Below are 19,922 nucleotides of genomic sequence, written 5' to 3' on the forward strand. Positions count from 1 at the left end.
TATGTAGTTTTTTTATTTGCTGTTTATATAATAAATTCAACAGATACGATTGTAGACTTGTCATATCCATTTGTAATCTAAATAAAATCGTCTTATTTATAAAAGAAATTCAGTTACAACTAACAGTCTAACATAAACCATTTGAAAAGTATAAGCTTTGACGTGTGTTAATGGTTATAATTACCTCGGACACATGTTAAAAAAGAAATAGTACAAATTATTAAAAACTGTTCGCACATATCGCCGTGTCCTGTCCTTTGCGAGTGACTTTCTGCTAAAGTTAAGCATAGGCTGTTGATCAAAAAAAAAAGTTAAGCATAGGCTGTCCACATGACTAAGACAGGCTGTGTCATGGGCCGAAAAATAAAGAAGCTTTCTTTGTTAAGACTTCAAACTTCGTAAGCAAAGTTGGACATCTTTTTCCCACCCAAAGTCTCTAAACCAGATAAACCGCTATTTGTAAGTTCAATATTGATTCGGACAGGTTAGATTGAATATAGTCTCAACGGTTTGCTCAAAAAAATAGTCTCAACGGTTTTGATATCACCACAAGAGCAGATTTCATCCTTAAATAATACCGGTTTGATCCCTGACAATAATCTCTATCTCCGTGACTCTAGATATCAGCTTGGTCACACTTGGCGCTATGGCAATCACTGCATATTCTTTAGATTCTTCTGAAAAAAACATAATGAGATTAGTGAATGTGTTAATGCCACTTTGGATGTTTCCTAAGAGACTGATGAGATGAGCATAGAGTATCTGTAGTTAAGATGGTTTGATACAAGACATTGAACACAAGATTTTGGTTTAAGATCAACAGTGGAGACATCTTCTAGTTTTGTATCTAGATCAACTGATCAAGAGGCCTTCTTCGCACTCCCTTGATGGTCTTGCACACGATCTTCTGAAACGCTTCTTGAATTACCATGTCCAAAACAGCTTGCTAACCATAGCTAAAGAAAAATTGGTAACAGTAGCGAGCTCCCACACTTGTAATCAAGTTTCCTTCTATAACAATTTCCACGTCTTTGATCGTTTGGTCACTTATAAACCCATCTGTCTTTTTTTTTTTTTAACCCATCTGTGTCTAAAAGGTACACATCTGCTTTTAGGGCCTGCCTGACAATTTTAGGCCCTGACACCTAATTTTGTTTATTAGGCTCTCCAAAACCGTGAAGATTTAAAATGTTTTGGGGAAGAATCAAACTTAAGTACATTATCAAGATAACAAACAACTTAATTATTTCTGTTCAGAATTGGCCTTCAATAGTACTAAAACTTTTCAAGGCCTCAAGCCTATGGTTCATTGGTTTGTACTCAGGCACGCCTCACTTCTCTTGGAATAGGATTCTCATGCCTCCCTTCACAGTTTTCATTTCAGATCAGCCAATAACAAGGATACAGAACCAGTTAACGAATCAGCCAAAGCAGGACAGCAGAAGAAGATTTGGAACTTTAAACTCTTTAGAAGGCTTCGTTTACAAAAAAAAAAAAAAACTCTTTAGAAGGTGAATGTAAAGAGAGTAACCTTTGTAGAAATAGACACGACGTCAACATCGATATAGTGCCGGCTTAAAACTATATTGGACCAATGGACAATTTTTTTTCTGTATTATAGTTAGTTAAGCATAATATTATAGACTCAAACAAACATAAATATAGACTTATCTATCTTATTAAAACAGAAACATTATGTTGGACCTAACATTTATTTTGTAAGTTTTTAAATTAAATACACATTTATAATTTATAGTTGGGGGAATTTCATATATACACTTTCTTAAGTACCACTTTTCATATATACACTTAGAAGAACTGCATTTTCAAAAATACATAAATCATTAACAAACAAAAGACAAAAATAACCTTTCATAATTCTAAACTAATTACTCGTCTCTTTGTACTCCTATAGTAACGAGATCGGAGATCGGACGAAGACGGCGACAAGATCGGAGATCGGACGACGGCGACGAGATCGGAGATCGGACGACGGCGACGAGATCAGAGATCGGACGACTACGACAATCCTTCTCTTACCTCTCACTCCTTACCCTGTAACCGTTCGCTGGCATCTCGATCTTTCCCCATCTCGTTCTTCTTCGTCTCCATCCACAGAGCATTCCTCAGGGTCAAGTCGGTTTCGAAATGGACGCGAGCCATACAAGTGACGCCTACATCAGTATCAGCAACGATGTTATTGACCAAGTCCCGAAACGACCTCGTTATTGACCAAGTCTCGAAACGACCTCATAAAAGGAACGATAGAACCATCTTCTCCTCCTTCGTCTCCTACCACCACACCTTTGATGCAGATTCAAAATCCAAATCCTTTGACTGGATATGCTCAGAATCAGAGTGGGATTGATACTGATGCTCAGTTTCCATCCACGGTATGTTTCTCTTTTCGCCATATAGAGTTCTTGTTTTCCCCTTCTTGTTAGTAAAAGATCTGGTTTGAACATTAATATAGGGCTGTGACTGTTTTGAAATTTGTAGTGGCTGAAATTATCCTGAACATAGTCATAGCCCCACGTTTGATGTAGATGTTTAGCCCTTGATCTTTTTCCCTAGAAGAACTGAAATCATTTGACCATGTGCTTACGTCTGAGTACTGAAATTTGTTTTGTTTGAAACTTATTTAGAGTCTAAGGCTACTCAATGCTGATAGTAAACTACTGTACAAAGTTAGGAAGAGCAGAGCAAAGAAGTTCAGTTTATAATGCTAAAAGAAACACTAATCATTTTTATACTTTACTGTTTTGAGCTATATATATCTGGAAAGTATGATTTTGTTTGATCCTTTGTCGTCTCACAGTTATTCTTTCCTGTTTGCTAAGTTAGATACTAAAATTCTTGGAACGTTTCTTTTTCAGGAGGCACTAAAAAGAAGGCTGAATGCAAGGATGGAGTATGCAAATTTCTCCAAGATACTGTGAAAGAACAAGTGGGAGTGCAAACTCAAAGCTGGGGTTATGCAAATCAAAGAAAAGAACATTCTTTTCTCAGAGGTTGGACAAACTTCTTGTCAATCGACGATTTGTTTTCAGGCTAGTTGAAGTTTCAGTTTGACTTGCATATCTTCTTTTTTTTGGCAGACCAATGGAGATTTTACTTTCTAACAGTGATGAAGACAAATTTTTAAGAAGTTTATAAAGTCTATAAACGGTTTATAAATGTTTATAAAAGATAGTTAGAAGATCTTTAAATCATTTATAAAAGCCTATAATAATTTAGAAAGACTTATAAAACAATTTTATGGTTTGTAAAATAATTTATAAGGTTTATAAAGATATGTAAATAATTTAAAAAGGTTTATAAAACATTTATAAAGTTTATAAAAGCTTTTATAAGGTTTAGAAGCCATTAAAATCGGCTTATTAATCATTTATAAAAGTCTAGAAACCTTTTATAAAAGGTATGTAAGCAATTTGTTTTTTCATGCCTCTATAAAGTCTCTAAATCATTCATAAAAATCTATTACCATTTAGAAAGGCTTATAACACAATTTATAAGAGTTTGTAATATAATTTAAAGGGTTTACAAGAATATTTAAATAATCAATAAGAGTTTATAAGGGTTTATAAAGCTTTTGTAAAGTTTATTAAAAACAGTTTAAATAGTTTGTAAATCATTTATAATGTTTGTAAATCATTTATAATTTTATAAATCATTTATAATGTTTATAAATTATTTGTAAGAGTATATAAACCATTTATAAAGGCTTATAAAGAAGTCTATAAACCATTTATAAACGTTTATAAAGAAGTCTATAAACAGTTTATAAATGCTTATAAAATGAATCAGTTAGAAAGTCTTTAAAACATTTATAAGAGTCTATAACCATTTAGAAAGGCTTATAAGACAACTTATATGGGAGCAATCCTGATCTTCTGTGTTCTTAGTCTTGCAGATATTCACTCTGTCTTCGATGGTTTGGGCTGCAGATCTAGTCTGAGAGAGTAGATTTGTGTGGTTAAAGGTTTAGATCTAGTTTGTTAAACATCTCATTTTTTTCCATTTGAAAGGGTCACAAAGTTGTTATGACTTGTGCAGGTTACATCTATCTACTGCCCATTTGTTTGATCTTCAATAAGTAGACAACAGTGAATAGTTCTTTAAGTCTATCCAAGATAGAGTTTTACTGTATATTTGCATCCTTGTTCTTCCTTCTTGTGTGTATTGACCAGGTGGATTTGTCATGTTTACTTGAGCATGCAGAAGCTTTTGAGTTGTCTCAGATTTGACCTCTTGTGTTAGACTTCAAATCACATACACCCCTATTATATAGAATATATAGTCTAAGATATGATGCATACTTCTATTGGCTCACCATATTCCTTTAACAAGGACTTGATCCTCATGTTGCTTGTGTCCTCGAAATTTCACGTTACTCTGTTGTAGTGAATTCAATATCTGTGTTGATGGAATTACTTTCTTGCTTTAATACAAAATGTTTGTGGTCACTGACCAAGAAGATCGAATGTTTGTTATGATGATATAATTTTACTGTATCTATTATAAGAGTTTATAAAATTAATCTATATATAAATAAATTATTAACGTATACTTTATTTATAAGAGTTTATAAATTCAGTCTATAAGGCTTTATAAGGATTACAAATAATTTATAAATGTTTATAAACTGTATAATGGATTATAAGTTTATTTTTCTAAAATCGCTCAAAAATACAATCAACACAAAAAGGCTTTGCAAAACATATACTGTTACATCATCAGATGCTCAGGAAAACTCTGTAAATTTAGAAATCATTTATAAACCTTTATCAATAGTTTATATATATATATTCATATAAATGACTTATAAACCTTTATAAAATCACTTATAAGAATATACCAAATATTTATAAGGTTTTATACAATAATTTATAAATATTTGTAAAAATTTATAAAGGCAATTCATTTATAAAGTCTTGAAATATGAATATATAGAAACTTTTTATAAGGGTATATAAATCATTTATAAGAATATTTAAAATTATTTACAAAGGCTTATAAAATCATTTATAAGGATTTTTAGAATTTCAAAAGGTAATTCGTTTATGAAGTATTCTTATAACATTTTATACAGGCTTATAAATCATATATAAGGATTTGTGAATTTTTTTTCTAAAACACATAAACTTGTTTATAAGGGTTAATAAAACATTTATAAGAATATATATAAACTAATATATAAAGGTTTATATATCATTTGTAAATTATATAAACTGTTTATAAGACCATACAAACTATTTCATTGGTTTATAAATTATTCTTCTCTGAAACCACAAGATATTCAACAAATTAACCAACTCTCCACCAATTTGGTTGCTTATAAGAGTTTATAATCATTATAAGAGATTTATATATCGTTATAAGATTCTATATATCATTTATAAAATTATATAAACTATTTATAAGTTTATAAGTCATTTATAAAGGCTTATAAGTCAGTTTATAAGGGTTTATAAATTAGTTTATAAGGGTTTGTAAATCAATTTATAAGTGTTTATATAATCATTTTAAGAGTTTTGTAAGAGTTTATAAAAAATTAGAAGGGTGTACAAAACCATTTAATTGCTTAAGAAAATTTAAAAGCATCATGTACATATGTGTAATAGTAAGAGTGTATACCTCATTTTAAAAGATTTATAACATTGTTACAACAGATTTATAAGAGTTTATAAATCATATAAAATGCACATAATTTCAAGTAGCAATAATCCTATTGAACAACTCTCCACCAGCGTAAAGCCCCATTACCAAGTGCACAAAATGCTTACCTCAAAAGCTCTTTTAAACTCAACAATATTTGGCTGACCAGTCAGGTGATGCATTATACTCACTTCCCTTCTTTATTCACAAGCTTCATATTAGCAATGGTCTTGCAAGCAAATTGCTCACATTTTGTCTGCATTGATTTTCGTATATTAAACATTTCTTTCCATCCTGGTCTCACTCCGATTGTTAGAATCTCTTCTGTTTGCATAGCTCTGCTGCATTTTAGCAGACAAAAGAAAGAAGACAAAGGTTAGGTCTTCTCAAGACTACAACAAGAGCCTCCCCAAATCAAACAGGTAAATAATCAATGCCTTTCATTGCAAGACACAGAAACGTTCATACCTTACTACCATTTCTTATGTGGGAATACTACTAATAATAGGTAAATAACGATTTGTGAGTTTGATTGCAGTCTAGTGGACACAATTTCGCAATGAAAATTACATGAGATAAGAAGAAGATAGAAGCAAGATATTATTGACAAAATGTATATCCAAGAGTTAAGACAGATGATGTTCTACTTTTACTGTACGTCTACAAACAGAAAAATAATAACCAAGGTGAGAAATAAGATAGAAGATAGAAGCAAGATATTATCAAAAAAGTGTATATCCAGAAGTTAAGACAGATGATATTCTACTTTTACTGTACGTCTACAAACAGAAAAATAATAACCAAGGTGAGAAATAAGAACAGTGATTAAACAAGAAATCTAAGCAAGCAAACAAGGATATAGATTAACTTACGGCATAACCAGGGACAGGAAGATAAGATAGTGATTATTTTGTTGTGCTACAGCATTTGTGTCCTGCAACACAAACACAGAGTGCTTAGAAGTTCACTGGAATCAAACCACAAAGCACTGAAAAGAACATCTCAAAAACAGTACCTCAAAACTATGACTCTTGTTTCAAGTGTGTTTCTTGACCTGAGAGATAAACCAAGATCCTATTAAACGTTGATAGATAAAAATTTCTAAACAAAGATGGAAAGAAAGAAAGAAAGAAAAAAAGAAAACCTCTGGGACCAATGACGATAAGTTGTTAACCAAGGAGAGTACAACTACAACAACTACGAGATTACACACGACAATAGTCGAAATACTTATGTGGCTAGGACCCTTCTTCTTCTTGCTTTGATTAAGCAGAGCCTGATGTTTTATCCTCGCCATCGCACCTTTTTATCTCACAGCAAACACTGATACAACTTCGTTCTCTGCAAACCCACAAATCAACTAGTTAGTCAGTTTAATACACAGAAGCTTCAAATTCAAAGCCTTTCGGGTGCAAAGTTCCACATCTATAAAACTGCATAAGATTTTCACAAAGACAAGAACCAATTAAACTTCCAATCCCCACCTTCCACATCTATACACAAAAGCTTCAAACAGATGATTCTCAGTCAAATTAAACTTCCAATCCCCACCTTTCTGTTCGTAACTGATACAAATCAAAAACCCAAAGCTTTTCACAAAGACTGGAACCAATTTAGAGTCGCATCCTTCGAGTGCGGATTGAGCTCGAGCAAACCCTAAAAAAGGTCCAGAACGGTTTGATTCGGAAAACCATTTGAGGTTGTAATCCTCATCAAATCTTGCCGGAGAACTAGCTAAGGAACTCGTCGTTGTCGTCAAATCTCACCGAAGAACTCACCAGCGTCGTTGAATCTCGCCGGAGTACTCGTCGGAATCGGTCAATCGTCGGATTTGATCATCGGATAAACGGATCTGAGACCTGAAGAAATCGTAGAAAAAAATATTTTTAAGTTTAATTAGTTAGGGGTATAATAGTATTTTACCTATTAAAATTTTAATGGTAAAGTTGATTAGTGTAAACTTGAAAAGTGGCATCATGAAAATGGTATTTTTGGTAATTTTCCTTTATAGTTAAATATATATTAAGTCACTAATGTTTCTTTCTTTATACTACTATCCATGTTTCCAAACAATATACTTATTTCTTTATACTAGTATCAATGTTTCCAAACAATATATTTTTATACTACTATCAATGTTTCCAAATAATACAATAATTAATCTTAGTTATTTTATATCTATCATTTTCTCTTTAAAATTTTGTAAAAACGTCATAATTTCATAAATTACAAAATAGTGAACTTTAAAATTTCGATTATAAGATTACAAATTATGAAACTATTACAATTTAAATCCAATTAGATTACATATCGGTCATCCATCAGTTCAATCGGTTAGTCTCGGGTTTTAGTGATTTTTTAATATGAATATTTTAAAAACATAAATTGAATTGTCAGATCTCCGGATTAACCGGTATAATCACAATCGGGTTGAATTTAAAAATACTGATTTAAATGCAAAAATATTTTAAATACACACTTTTTAAAAATAACCAAAATATTTGTTAAATTATTAGTGAAATTTTTCATCGTAAAATATTCGGCGCTTCAAAAGCGCGGATCAAAATCTAATTTTATCATTAAATTTAGATACTTTTAGGATGGACCTATGGCATATGCCAGGTTTGCCACCCCCTAGAACCGGCACAGTTTGCTATCCTATCCACCATGACGCGAAAGGAAACGCAGTCGTATCGTCTGTCTTGTTGGATAGATAAAGATTCAATTTTCTTTTTTACAATTGAGCTTTTGCTTTCCTTCATCTTATCTCTTTCGGATATGAATTACAGACAATCAACTACTCTTTCTAGAGACGTAACCTGTCACTGTATATATATATATATGCCTTAAGTAAGATCAGTTTCGAGAGACAAAAATGTTAAGGCTTTTGGGGAGGAGGGCAGCTTCAGCTACTTCTGCAGAGCTTACTCGATGGCGGATCCGACCCGGAACCGATTCAAAGCCCGATCCTTTACGAATTCTCCGCGGACTACAAAAGGGTTTCTGCGTCAGCGTTCTCCCGGACGGTATCGACAGAAACTCAGAAGCTTTTTCAAGTAACTCGGTCGCCATGGAAGGAATCTTATCAGACCTTCGCTCCCACATCAAAAAGGTAACCACTTTACTCTCTAATCGTTTGGAAGATGATATGACTTTCTTACAAGAGCTGGAGTTTTCGTTTAAGGTGTTGGTCGGAGGTGGAGAGGAAGCAGTGAAGAGGAACAGAACTAGAAACAAGCTTTTGCCTAGAGAAAGAATCGACCGCCTTCTTGATCCTGGCTCTTCCTTCTTGGAGCTCTCTCAGGTACCATATGGTGTTTTGTTTGTATTTGCTCTATTTGGAGAGAATTGGTTTTGATTTGTTTGATCATATGCTTGAAGCTTGCAGGACATGAGCTGTACGAGGAGCCATTACCATCAGGCGGCATAATCACAGGCATAGGACCAATCCACGGCCACCTCTGCATGTTCATGGCCAACGACCCCACGGTGAAAGGAGGCACTTACTATCCCATAACCATCAAGAAACATCTCAGGGCGCAAGAGATCGCCGCTCGCTGCAGACTCCCTTGCATATACCTGGTCGACAGCGGCGGGGCTTACCTTCCGAAGCAGTCAGAGGTTTTCCCTGACAAGGAGAACTTCGGCAGGGTTTTCTACAACGAGTCTGTGATGTCATCGGAAGGTATCCCTCAGATCGCTGTTGTCTTGGGGTCTTGCACTGCCGGTGGGGCTTATATCCCCGCCATGGCTGATGAGAGTGTGATGGTGAAAGGGAACGGTACCATTTTCTTGGCGGGACCTCCTCTTGTGAAGGCTGCGACGGGAGAGGAAGTCTCGGCTGAGGACTTGGGAGGTGCCGAGGTTCATTGTAATGTCTCTGGTGTGTCTGATTATTTTGCTCAAGGTATAGTATTGATAAACAACAATTATTTTAGAGTTTAGAACTTAAGAAGTGTGTTCTAGTCTTGCAGACGAGTTACATGGACTTTCTATTGGAAGAAACATTGTGAAGAATCTGCACATGGCTGCAAAATTACAAGGAGGGTTTGGAAGTGAAAATGTTGAATGCAAAGAACCGGTTTATGACGTGAACGAGCTTAGGTCCATTGCTCCTGTAGACCACAAGCAGCAGTTTGATGTCCGGTCTATCATTGCTCGGATTGTTGATGGGAGTGAGTTTGATGAGTTCAAGAAACAATACGGCACTGTAAGATAAACGCTCTGTCTTTTCTTCCACCTAATGGCTGGCTTCTCACTTGGGACTTTTGGTTTTTTTTTTTGTGTGTGCAGACGCTTGTGACTGGTTTCGCTAGAATCTATGGTCAGACGGTAGGAATCATTGGGAACAATGGGATACTGTTCAATGAATCTGCATTAAAAGGAGCACACTTCATTGAGCTGTGTTCTCAACGTAAAATTCCTCTTGTTTTCCTCCAGAACATCACAGGCTTTATGGTAATCAAAGTGTGCTCTATAACATGTAAGAGTTCCATATATCTAATCTTGCTCTTTCTTGCAACCTCTCTTTTGCAGGTGGGTTCAAGATCTGAGGCCAATGGCATTGCAAAATCTGGAGCTAAAATGGTGATGGCAGTATCTTGTGCTAAGGTACCAAAGATAACAATTATAACGGGTGCAAGCTTTGGTGCTGGAAACTATGCCATGTGTGGGCGTTCATACAGTCCAGATTTTCTCTTCATGTGGCCAAACGCAAGAATCGGCGTCATGGGAGGCCCTCAGGTAAACCATACCGAACCGAAGTGTTTAAACTGAGACAGAGATGAGCTTACAATCTTGATCATCTTTGCAGGCTGCGGGTGTTTTGAGTCAGATAGAAAGGGCTACCAAGAAGAGACAAGGAATAAAGGTACTGAATAAAAAAAATTCTTGAACTCTGTCTCTCTCTTCTCAACATGGATGGAGAGATGATGATGAATATGACTATATGAGTGATATGCAGTGGACAGAGGAAGATGAAGAAGAGTTCAAGAAGAAAACGGTGGATGCTTATGAGAGAGAGGCAAGTCCTTACTTCTCCACAGCGAGGCTTTGGGATGATGGAGTGATTGATCCATCTGATACTAGAAAGGTGTTGGGACTTTGTCTCTCTGCTGCTTCTAACCGTCCTTTAGAAGATACTCGTTTTGGTGTCTTTAGAATGTAAAAATCAACTTTCAATCATTTCTACTTTCGAATAATTATTTTAAATAAATGAAACTACACTTCCATATTAGCTACAAAAACTAGCTGGCTAAAGGAGAAAACATGGCAAGTATTAGATGACAGGTAGTGGACATTACTTGTTGAAGTCTTATTGGATTGTAAGATCACAAAGGCGCCCGTGGCCCAATGGATAAGGCGTCTGACTTCTAATCAGACGATTGTGGGTTCGAGTCCCACCGGGCGTGTGCATTATGACTTTTTTCAGTTTTTTTGACAAAAATGAACTCGTTTAGTATTTAGCTAGCTGCACAGTAAATAGTACAATTACCCACAGGTCCACACCTATGTATAGCAAGCTATCTACAAATGACTTCTATCATCATATAATATTTCAAATAGATTTGTCCCTTTTTTTCCATTACTAGTGCTATATTCAATAATTCGCTTTTGTCCACAAGATAAAAAAGAAGGTTGATTATTAAGGAAATCCTCTTCAATCAAAGTGCGTTCACCTACCACACATACCAAGCAGAGTTGTTGGATCCAACTTCTTATTCTCTCGGTTGGTCTCCATCTTCTCTAGTCACCAAGTCTCACCTTATTCTTATCTCTTTATAATTTAATTATTTACACTAAATACCTTATTTTAAATTAAAATTATTTAATATACATCTCACCTATATCTAGTGTAAATATCTCCCATTACGTCACACCCTTGGAACACTGAACAGCCATCATCCAATTTCAGCATGAAAATCTAAACATAATAAATACGTAAAATACTACCAGTATTTGGCAGCAAACATTTAATTGACTCATAAATGCAAAAAAAAAAAAACGTATTCACTTGCCACATATACCACGCCACACAAACTACTGCACTGAATTGGTTTCAATAATCAGAAACAAATTTATTGCACGAGGCGTTATCACCCCAAGTGCGTCTGAAGGCCCACACTGGCTGGGACCCATTTTAAGACAGCTACCGACCAATTGCGTGTTAGGAGAGATTCACCAACCCCAGACCGGGTTTTTATCATGAATACCGGATATAACTAACCCGGTTCGAACGGGTTTCATTTTCTCTTACTTCATTATATATACACCTCTCGTTCCATCTGTGTGAATCACCAAAAACCACAATCGTCAATCGTAGCAAAAGGAAAACATATACAGAGAGAGAGATGGCGACGACAACAGCAGAGGCAACGAAGACATCTACTAATAATGGAGAAGACAAGCAATCTCAGAATCTCCGACATCAAGAAGTTGGTCACAAGAGTCTCTTACAGAGCGACGATCTCTACCAGGTCCGTTTCATTACAAAGTTATTGGTTCCGGTTCAATTCAATAATCTAATCTAATATAATCAATTAACAGTATATTCTGGAGACAAGTGTGTATCCAAGAGAACCAGAATCAATGAAAGAACTCAGGGAAGTGACAGCAAAACACCCTTGGAACATAATGACAACATCAGCAGATGAAGGACAGTTTCTGAACATGCTCATCAAGCTCGTTAACGCCAAGAACACAATGGAGATTGGTGTTTACACTGGCTACTCTCTCCTCGCCACTGCTCTTGCTCTCCCCGAAGACGGCAAAGTATACATCTTCCTTCCTCTTTTTTTTTCTTTTCTTTTCTGGTTATATTACAAACTTAATTTCTGTTGTCGGAACAAGAACTAAAACACTTTGTTCTGTTTCACCCTCAGATTCTTGCTATGGATGTTAACAGAGAGAATTACGCATTGGGTTTGCCGATCATCGAGAAAGCCGGCGTTGCTCACAAGATCGATTTCAGGGAAGGCCCTGCTCTTCCCGTTCTTGATCAACTCGTTGCTGACGTAAGCATTATTATCTTTATATTTTATAGGTATAAAACATTTGGAATCGAACCAATCATACAACATGAACCGGATACAAACCGACCCAAGCATGACTATATGTCCTAATTGTTTATTTAAGTTGATTTTTTAATATAATTTTGATGAGATTTTTTTTTGTAAAAACAGATTTGTTTCCTTTTTCATGTAAGGAAGAAAATAAGGGAGTAATTTATGATTGTGTGTGATTGGGTGCAGGAGAAGAACCATGGAACATATGACTTTATATTCGTTGATGCTGACAAGGACAACTATATCAACTACCATAAGCGTTTGATTGATCTTGTGAAAGTTGGTGGAGTGATTGGCTATGACAACACTTTGTGGAACGGTTCTGTCGTTGCTCCTCCTGATGCACCAATGAGGAAGTATGTTCGTTATTACAGAGACTTTGTTCTTGAGCTTAACAAGGCTCTTGCTGCTGACCCTAGGATTGAGATCTGCATGCTTCCTGTTGGTGATGGAATCACTATCTGCCGTCGGATCAGTTGATTTGATACCTCCAACACTCTGAGTTTGTCTGCAGTGGATCAATTCTCCTCTCTCTACTACCTACCAAATTGGACCACTCATATGTATTTTGTTAAGGCATTGTCTTTTGTTTTTGCTTTTCTTTTGAACAAAGAAATAATGTACCCTACCTTTCTTGTTTTGTTTGTTTCTCCCTTATGATACAACTTCTATAACAATATATCACTCATTTAAATTTTGTGAAGAGATCTAAGTGAGACTAAAAATTGAGAGAAGAACTTGTGCATATTAATAGACAAAAATGGTTATTATGTTTATGCTGTATTGCATATTGACAGGATTAGCTAACTCCATAATTATTACTAGAGGAACCAATAAAGAACAAAATGTGGAGGGTCCTATACCACCTCTCCACATGACGTGAATGACTTTTCCCCTAACTTTCTTAATCAATGATCATCATGCTGTACTTAAGTTGTTGAAAAGTCTTTGTTAATATTCTCGATTAGTTATCTGGAAAGAGAAAGAAAAGAACAAAGTAGGAAGTTTTAGGTCATCAGTTTTTGAAATACTAAACACAGTTAGGTAGTATCAGACTTTCAGATGCACTTGTTGCAACGTGAATCGAATATGTAATTTAGTCTCTACGTTTTCAGTAACTAAAGAACCTAACCACTAGACCAATTCATGATTGGTTATGTATCACATTAGATTTAAACAATTATAGAGCAAAACGAGATTACCATAACTCCACAAGAGCAACAGGAGACATTAGCTCAGATATGGCGCGAGTCGCGAAGGGAGGGCAGTAAAAAGAGTGAGGTCATCAATACCGAACCTAGGTCTGAGTACGTTTATCCATAATGGAACAGTATCGAACTGAAATAACTGAAAAACCGAATTGTATTTCATAAATATTCGAACGGATTTAATATCTTTGAAACCAAAAATCAAAAACAGAATCAGGAACCAAATAAATCATTAAATACAAATGATATACCTAAAACTTCAGTTATATTTAATTTCTAAATAACCAAATATCCTAAAAATATTATTTATAAACCAAATTATACCGTAATATCATACCTAAAATATTTTAAGTTACCGAATTACCCAACATTTTTATCCGAACAATCCAAATTATTTGATATTTAACTTGAAAACCCCAAATAATATGACGTTTATACATATTATCTAAAATTATCTTAAAGCATTAACCGAATCAAAACCAAGTTGGGCCCAAAAAAATTTATGGATATTATTCGGTTCTCAATTTTACTACATGAATCGAACTAAAACCCAAAATTATAGAACCGAAACCGAACAAAATTTTGTAAATAATTGAGAAATCAAAAACCAAAAAAATCAGAAACCGAAATACATGAATCGAAACCGAAATGTCCAACATAAGCAAATATAGCTTGTGAACATTTATCCAAAACCAAAAAACCAAACCAAACCAAACAGAAAGCTAAGGTTCGGTTCAGGTTTAGAACCTATCAATTTTACTAGTGGATCATGTATCTGTACAATTTGAGAAACCAGAACCAACCGAGAACCAAATGGGTAATATCTATAATATAGTTTATATATAAAAAAATATTAACTATATTTAGTTTTAAAATAATCAAATAATTTTAAAATATTATTTATAAGTCGAAATACCCTAAAATCGAATTACTAGAATAAGTTTTTATCAAAATACTTAAAATTATCTGAATTATCCAAATTTTTGTGAAAACCAAAAAAATTGATATTTAATCTGGAAAAATATTTTTTCTTTTACTTTTTAACCTGAACTAGCAGTAAATCGGAATCTAATAGGATCCAAAAAATTACTTTTGGATATACAGTAAGTGGATTTTCAGTTTTGTTATCCGAATCTAACCGAAAACCAAAAAGAAATCAAATCGAATTTTCTAAATACCCTAATGGATTCTAAACCTCTAGAATCAAAGAACCAAAAGAACCGAACTTAGACCCCAATGCTTAGGGGCTAAGGGAACCCATGGCGTATTGTATCCTATGTTCTTTTCCCTTCTCTTCTCGCGTTCAATTACTCTGGTTTACTCAAGCTGTTGGGCTTGAATCACATGCCAATATAAATATGGGCTTTACGTTTTTCTTTAACCGACAAAAATCATCAATAACGTCAAAGTACCGGTTTACAAGTCCCGGTCTAAGGCCAGCCATATAATCAAATTCACTCGTCAAATCTCACCTCTTTCCTTCGTTTTTTCTTTTCAAATTTCAGAGGAGAATAATAATCCGCGATAGACGACCCCTTTATTCTCGTAACTCGCCGTTATCAAACTCACCGAGTCGACTCGTCTTCCCGATCAACCCGCCTAATACCACCATCTGATCACTTCCTTATTCATGGAGATCTCCTCCGCCGAATCTCTATCCATCTCCGGCGCAGCCGCCTCTGAGCTCGCATCAGAACCCTCAGCATCTTCTCCCTCATCCTCGTCGCCGATTCAAGCGTCTCCCAACGCTTTCTCGACGACGTCGAGGTACGTTGACGACGACGACGACGACGAAGACGAGGGGGACGTCTGCAGGATCTGCAGAAACCCAGGCGATGCGGATAATCCGCTCCGGTATCCGTGCGCTTGCAACGGGAGCATCAAGTTCGTGCACCAGGATTGCCTCCTTCAGTGGCTTAATCATAGCAACGCTCGTCAATGCGAGGTATTATGATTTGATTCTTTAGGGTTCTATACAGATGATTTACTATCAAGATCTAAATTAGATTAGATAACCGTATTTTAGTATTGGTTTAGTTTGATTAAGTTCTGGTTATCTATTTTTTAGTAAACCGGGGGTTAACATTGTACATTTCTATCGAATTAATCAATAAGAAAAAGTTTGTTAGATCATCTTCTTCCCTTAGCTCGAGCTTCACTAACAGTCTATATACTCTATAGATGTTGAAGTCTTGATCTTCTTTATATATGTTTATCATTGTTTCAGTAGAGTTGATTGAAACGTTATTGTTGATTTTTTTTGTCTCTGAAGGTTTGCAAGCATCCTTTTTCGTTCTCCCCTGTGTACGCTGAAAACGCACCCACAAGGCTCCCTTTCCAGGAGTTTGTGGTTGGTATCGGCATGAAAGCTTGCCGTGTTTCGAAATTCTTTCTGCGGTTGAGCTTCGTGCTATCTGTCTGGCTTCTCACCATTCCTTTCATTACGTTCTGGATATGGAGACTTGCTTTTGTGAGGAGTTTTGGGGAAGCTCAGAGGTTGTTCTTGAGCCACATCTCCACCACGGTGATTCTCACCGATTGTTTGCATGGGTTCTTGCTGTCGGCGAGTATTGTCTTCATTTTCCTTGGTGCGACTTCGTTGAGGGATTACTTTAGGCATTTGCGAGAGTTGGGGGGACAGGAAGAGAGGGAAGATGAAGGTGCTGCGAGAAGACCTGGTGGACAGGGTAATAGGAATCTTGCGGGAGAAGGGAATGGTGAAGATGTTGCTAGAAGGAATCTTGAGAATGTTCTGGCTCAGGTTGAACAAATAGTTGACGGTTTGGATGATGCTGATGGTGCAGAAGACGTTCCGTTTGACGAGCTGGTTGGAATGCAGGGTCCCGTGTTTCATTTGGTCGAGAATGCCTTTACTGTATGTCGAATGTCTCTCCTCCTGAATTTTTTTGATTCTGTTTTCTCTTGTCATTCTCTGTTGGCCTCTAATAACATCTTTATGATGTGCATAATTTTGTAGGTTCTAGCAAGCAATATGATATTCCTTGGTGTTGTGATCTTTGTGCCCTTCACATTAGGACGGGTTATATTGTATCATGTCTCGTGGCTTTTTGCTGCTGCTAGAGGCCCTGCCCTGACTGCATCAATGCATCTTATAGATGCATCATTGGAAAATATAACTCTGAAGAGTGCGTTGACTTCCGTCTCAAATTTGACTAATGAGGGCCAAGAAAATGGACTACTTGATCAGCTCTCAGAAGTGATGAAAGTCAATGGAAGTGAATTGAATGGGGCAAACAATACACTATCTGTCGCTTCTGATTTCTTGAAAGGCTCTGTTGCTGGATCGTCAAAGCTATCTGATGTTACAACTCTGACTGTCGGGTACATGTTTATAGTCTCTCTGGTGTTCCTTTACCTTGGGATCATCGCATTGATTCGTTATGCCAAAGGTGAGCCACTGACTGTAGGGAGATTTTATGGTATCGCCTCGATAGTAGAAGCTGTACCATCCCTCCTTAGACAGTTCCTGGCAGCTATGAGGCATCTGATTACTATGATCAAAGTTGCATTTCTTTTGGTCATCGAGCTTGGAGTCTTCCCACTGATGTGTGGGTGGTGGCTAGATGTTTGCACTGTTAGGATGTTTGGTAAAACAATGTCCCACAGAGTACAGTTTTTATCAATCTCTCCACTGGCTAGCTCACTTGTTCATTGGGTTGTTGGAATCATGTACATGCTGCAAATAAGTATCTTCGTTAGCCTTCTTCGAGGGGTACTGTGTTTTCCTTGGTCATAATCTTATTCTAGAAACATGTATTTCGCTGCTGATATCTAATATTATCTTCCACTCTTGTACCAATTTCAGGTTCTTCGTCCTGGAGTTCTGTATTTCCTTCGTGATCCTGCAGATCCTAACTATAATCCATTTAGAGATTTGATTGATGATCCGGTACACAAACATGCTCGGAGGATTCTGTTATCTGTTGCAGTGTATGGAAGTTTGATAGTCATGCTCGTATTTTTACCAGTCATACTTACGATCCGGATGGCTCCTTCAATCTTCCCGCTAGACATATCGTAAGTATTAAGTAATGCTGGCCTACCTTCGTTTTTTTGGAGTTTTTTTGTTTCGAGTAAGACTTTCCTAAATTTTCTATCTATGCAGTGTATCCGATCCATTCACTGAGATTCCGGCCGACATGCTCCTGTTCCAAATATGCATACCTTTTATAATCGAGCACTTCAGACTTCGAACCACAATTAAGTCCCTTCTACGTTACTGGTTCATCGGCGTGGGTTGGGCGCTTGGTTTGACAGACTTCCTCTTGCCACGACCGGAGGACAACGTTGGTCAGGACAATGGAAATGGTGAACCAGGAAGACAGAACAGAGCACCCATGGCTGCGCTTCCAGCAGCTAATGACCTTAACAGAAATCTCATCGGTGCTGGAAATGTCAACACGGGTGAGGAATATGAGGATGATGAAGAGCAATCTGATTCAGAGTAAGTTCTTACTTCAGAAACAAGTTTACTAGTTTTTTTGATGCTTTAAATTTCCTCATACTTGGTATATAGATTTGACTAGGTGAATGAAATTTTCCATCGGGCCTTACCTTGTAATGAATGCAACTTTTTTAGCAGGTACAACTTTGTGCTCCGGATAATCCTCCTGCTACTTGTTGCATGGGTTACTCTTCTTCTCTTCAATTCAGCATTGATAGTTGTACCAGTTTCTCTTGGGCGTGCTCTATTCACTGCCATCCCAATTCTCCCAATAACGCATGGCATCAAATGCAATGGTAATACGTGTGAAATTTGATTTCTGCTTGTTCTTTCAAACGGATACACCAACTTAACAGAATCTTCTCTTAAATCGACAGACCTGTATGCCTTCGTCATTGGCATGTATGCTTTATGGACCACCATATCTGGTGCCAGGTACGCCATCGAGCATGTCAAGTCAAAGAGGACTTCGGTCTTACTTAACCAAATCTGGAAATGGTGTGGGATTGTCTGCAAGAGCTCGGTGCTGTTAGCCATATGGGTAAGTGGTTTGTGCTGTTTCTATTCAGAACTGCGAGATACTCCAAACTCTTTCTGATTCTGGATTCTGTGTTTTGAAAATGGTGTCTGAACAGGTTTTTGTAATTCCGGTTCTAATCGGACTTCTATTTGAGCTTTTGGTGATTGTTCCAATGAGAGTCCCAGTTGATGAAAGCCCTGTCTTCCTCCTTTATCAAGACTGGGCTCTTGGCCTCATCTTTTTGAAGATCTGGACTAGATTGGTAACTATTTATCTCCTTGTTAAGGACTTTATACCGCATTAGAGTTTTGTCATTAAACTAACAACGACAATGGACAGGTAATGCTGGATCATATACTTCCGATAACGGATGATACCTGGAGAGCTAAGTTTGTGAGAGTAAGAGAAGATGGCTTCTCAAGGCTTCAATGGCTATGGGTACTTAAAGAGATTGTATCCCCTATCGTGATGAAACTGCTGACAGCATTATGTGTGCCTTATGTCCTGGCAAGGGGAGTCTTCCCCATACTCGGATATCCACTGGTTGTGAACTCGGCGGTCTACAGATATGCTTGGATAGGTTGTCTCTCTGTGAGTCTCTTTTGCTTCTGTGCAAAGAGATGCCATGTCTGGTTCAGAAACCTTCACAACTCCATCCGTGATGATCGTTACCTCATTGGTCGGAGGCTCCATAACTTTGGGGAAGCTGTTTTGGCTCACCAAAACCAAAGCAGTGAGGATGAAGGGGATGGTGGTGTCTTGGTAGGACGTGGGGAAGATGCTGATACTGGTCTTAGGCTCAGACGTGCAATCCAACAAGAAGCTTAGAAAGATTAGTGTTTTGTATCAAAACAGTTTGATGTTTAACATTTGTGTGCTTAGTCCGTAGAGGACTGGCTTCAAATTTTTCATTTTATTAGTCTATATGTAAATTATATATATATTAATAATATATCCGTTGATCCTCTTTTTTTTTTTTTTTTTTTTTTTTTTTTGGACAATCGTTG

General features: G+C 36.5%; 3 protein-coding genes and 1 non-coding gene across 5 annotated transcripts; all 4 read left to right on the forward strand.

The window, feature by feature from the left end:
* Positions 1–8,432: 8,432 nt before the first annotated feature.
* On the forward strand, positions 8,433–10,887 carry LOC108821912 (methylcrotonoyl-CoA carboxylase beta chain, mitochondrial). Its single transcript, XM_018594905.2, has 8 exons — positions 8,433–8,770; positions 8,843–8,962; positions 9,040–9,565; positions 9,633–9,868; positions 9,952–10,116; positions 10,195–10,401; positions 10,472–10,528; positions 10,622–10,887. Exons 1-8 carry the CDS (start codon positions 8,534–8,536, stop codon positions 10,823–10,825), a joined length of 1,752 nt encoding a protein of 583 aa, XP_018450407.2. The 5' UTR covers positions 8,433–8,533; the 3' UTR covers positions 10,826–10,887.
* A 109-nt stretch (positions 10,888–10,996) lies between these two features.
* TRNAR-UCU (transfer RNA arginine (anticodon UCU)) lies at positions 10,997–11,069 on the forward strand. The gene has a single exon. It is a non-coding gene; the product is annotated as a tRNA-Arg (tRNA).
* Positions 11,070–11,944: 875 nt separating this feature from the next.
* On the forward strand, positions 11,945–13,419 carry LOC108821914 (caffeoyl-CoA O-methyltransferase 1). Its single transcript, XM_018594907.2, has 4 exons — positions 11,945–12,134; positions 12,205–12,429; positions 12,540–12,671; positions 12,909–13,419. Exons 1-4 carry the CDS (start codon positions 12,009–12,011, stop codon positions 13,200–13,202), a joined length of 777 nt encoding a protein of 258 aa, XP_018450409.2. The 5' UTR covers positions 11,945–12,008; the 3' UTR covers positions 13,203–13,419.
* Positions 13,420–15,395: 1,976 nt separating this feature from the next.
* LOC108821911 (probable E3 ubiquitin ligase SUD1) lies at positions 15,396–19,881 on the forward strand. Of its 2 annotated transcripts, none has more exons than XM_018594904.2 (9): positions 15,396–15,875; positions 16,203–16,805; positions 16,908–17,663; positions 17,757–17,968; positions 18,057–18,395; positions 18,534–18,691; positions 18,773–18,936; positions 19,031–19,177; positions 19,255–19,881. In XM_018594904.2, the coding sequence occupies exons 1-9, from the start codon at positions 15,561–15,563 to the stop codon at positions 19,741–19,743; spliced, it is 3,183 nt and encodes a 1,060-aa protein (XP_018450406.1). In that variant the 5' UTR covers positions 15,396–15,560; the 3' UTR covers positions 19,744–19,881. The 2 variants fall into 2 exon arrangements, with proteins under 2 accessions (XP_018450406.1, XP_018450405.1); XM_018594903.2 differs by having other exon boundaries at positions 15,397–15,875; positions 18,531–18,691.
* Positions 19,882–19,922: the final 41 nt, after the last annotated feature.

This window comes from Raphanus sativus, chromosome 8 (genome assembly GCF_000801105.2).
Source record: "Raphanus sativus cultivar WK10039 chromosome 8, ASM80110v3, whole genome shotgun sequence".
Lineage (NCBI taxonomy): Eukaryota > Viridiplantae > Streptophyta > Magnoliopsida > Brassicales > Brassicaceae > Raphanus > Raphanus sativus.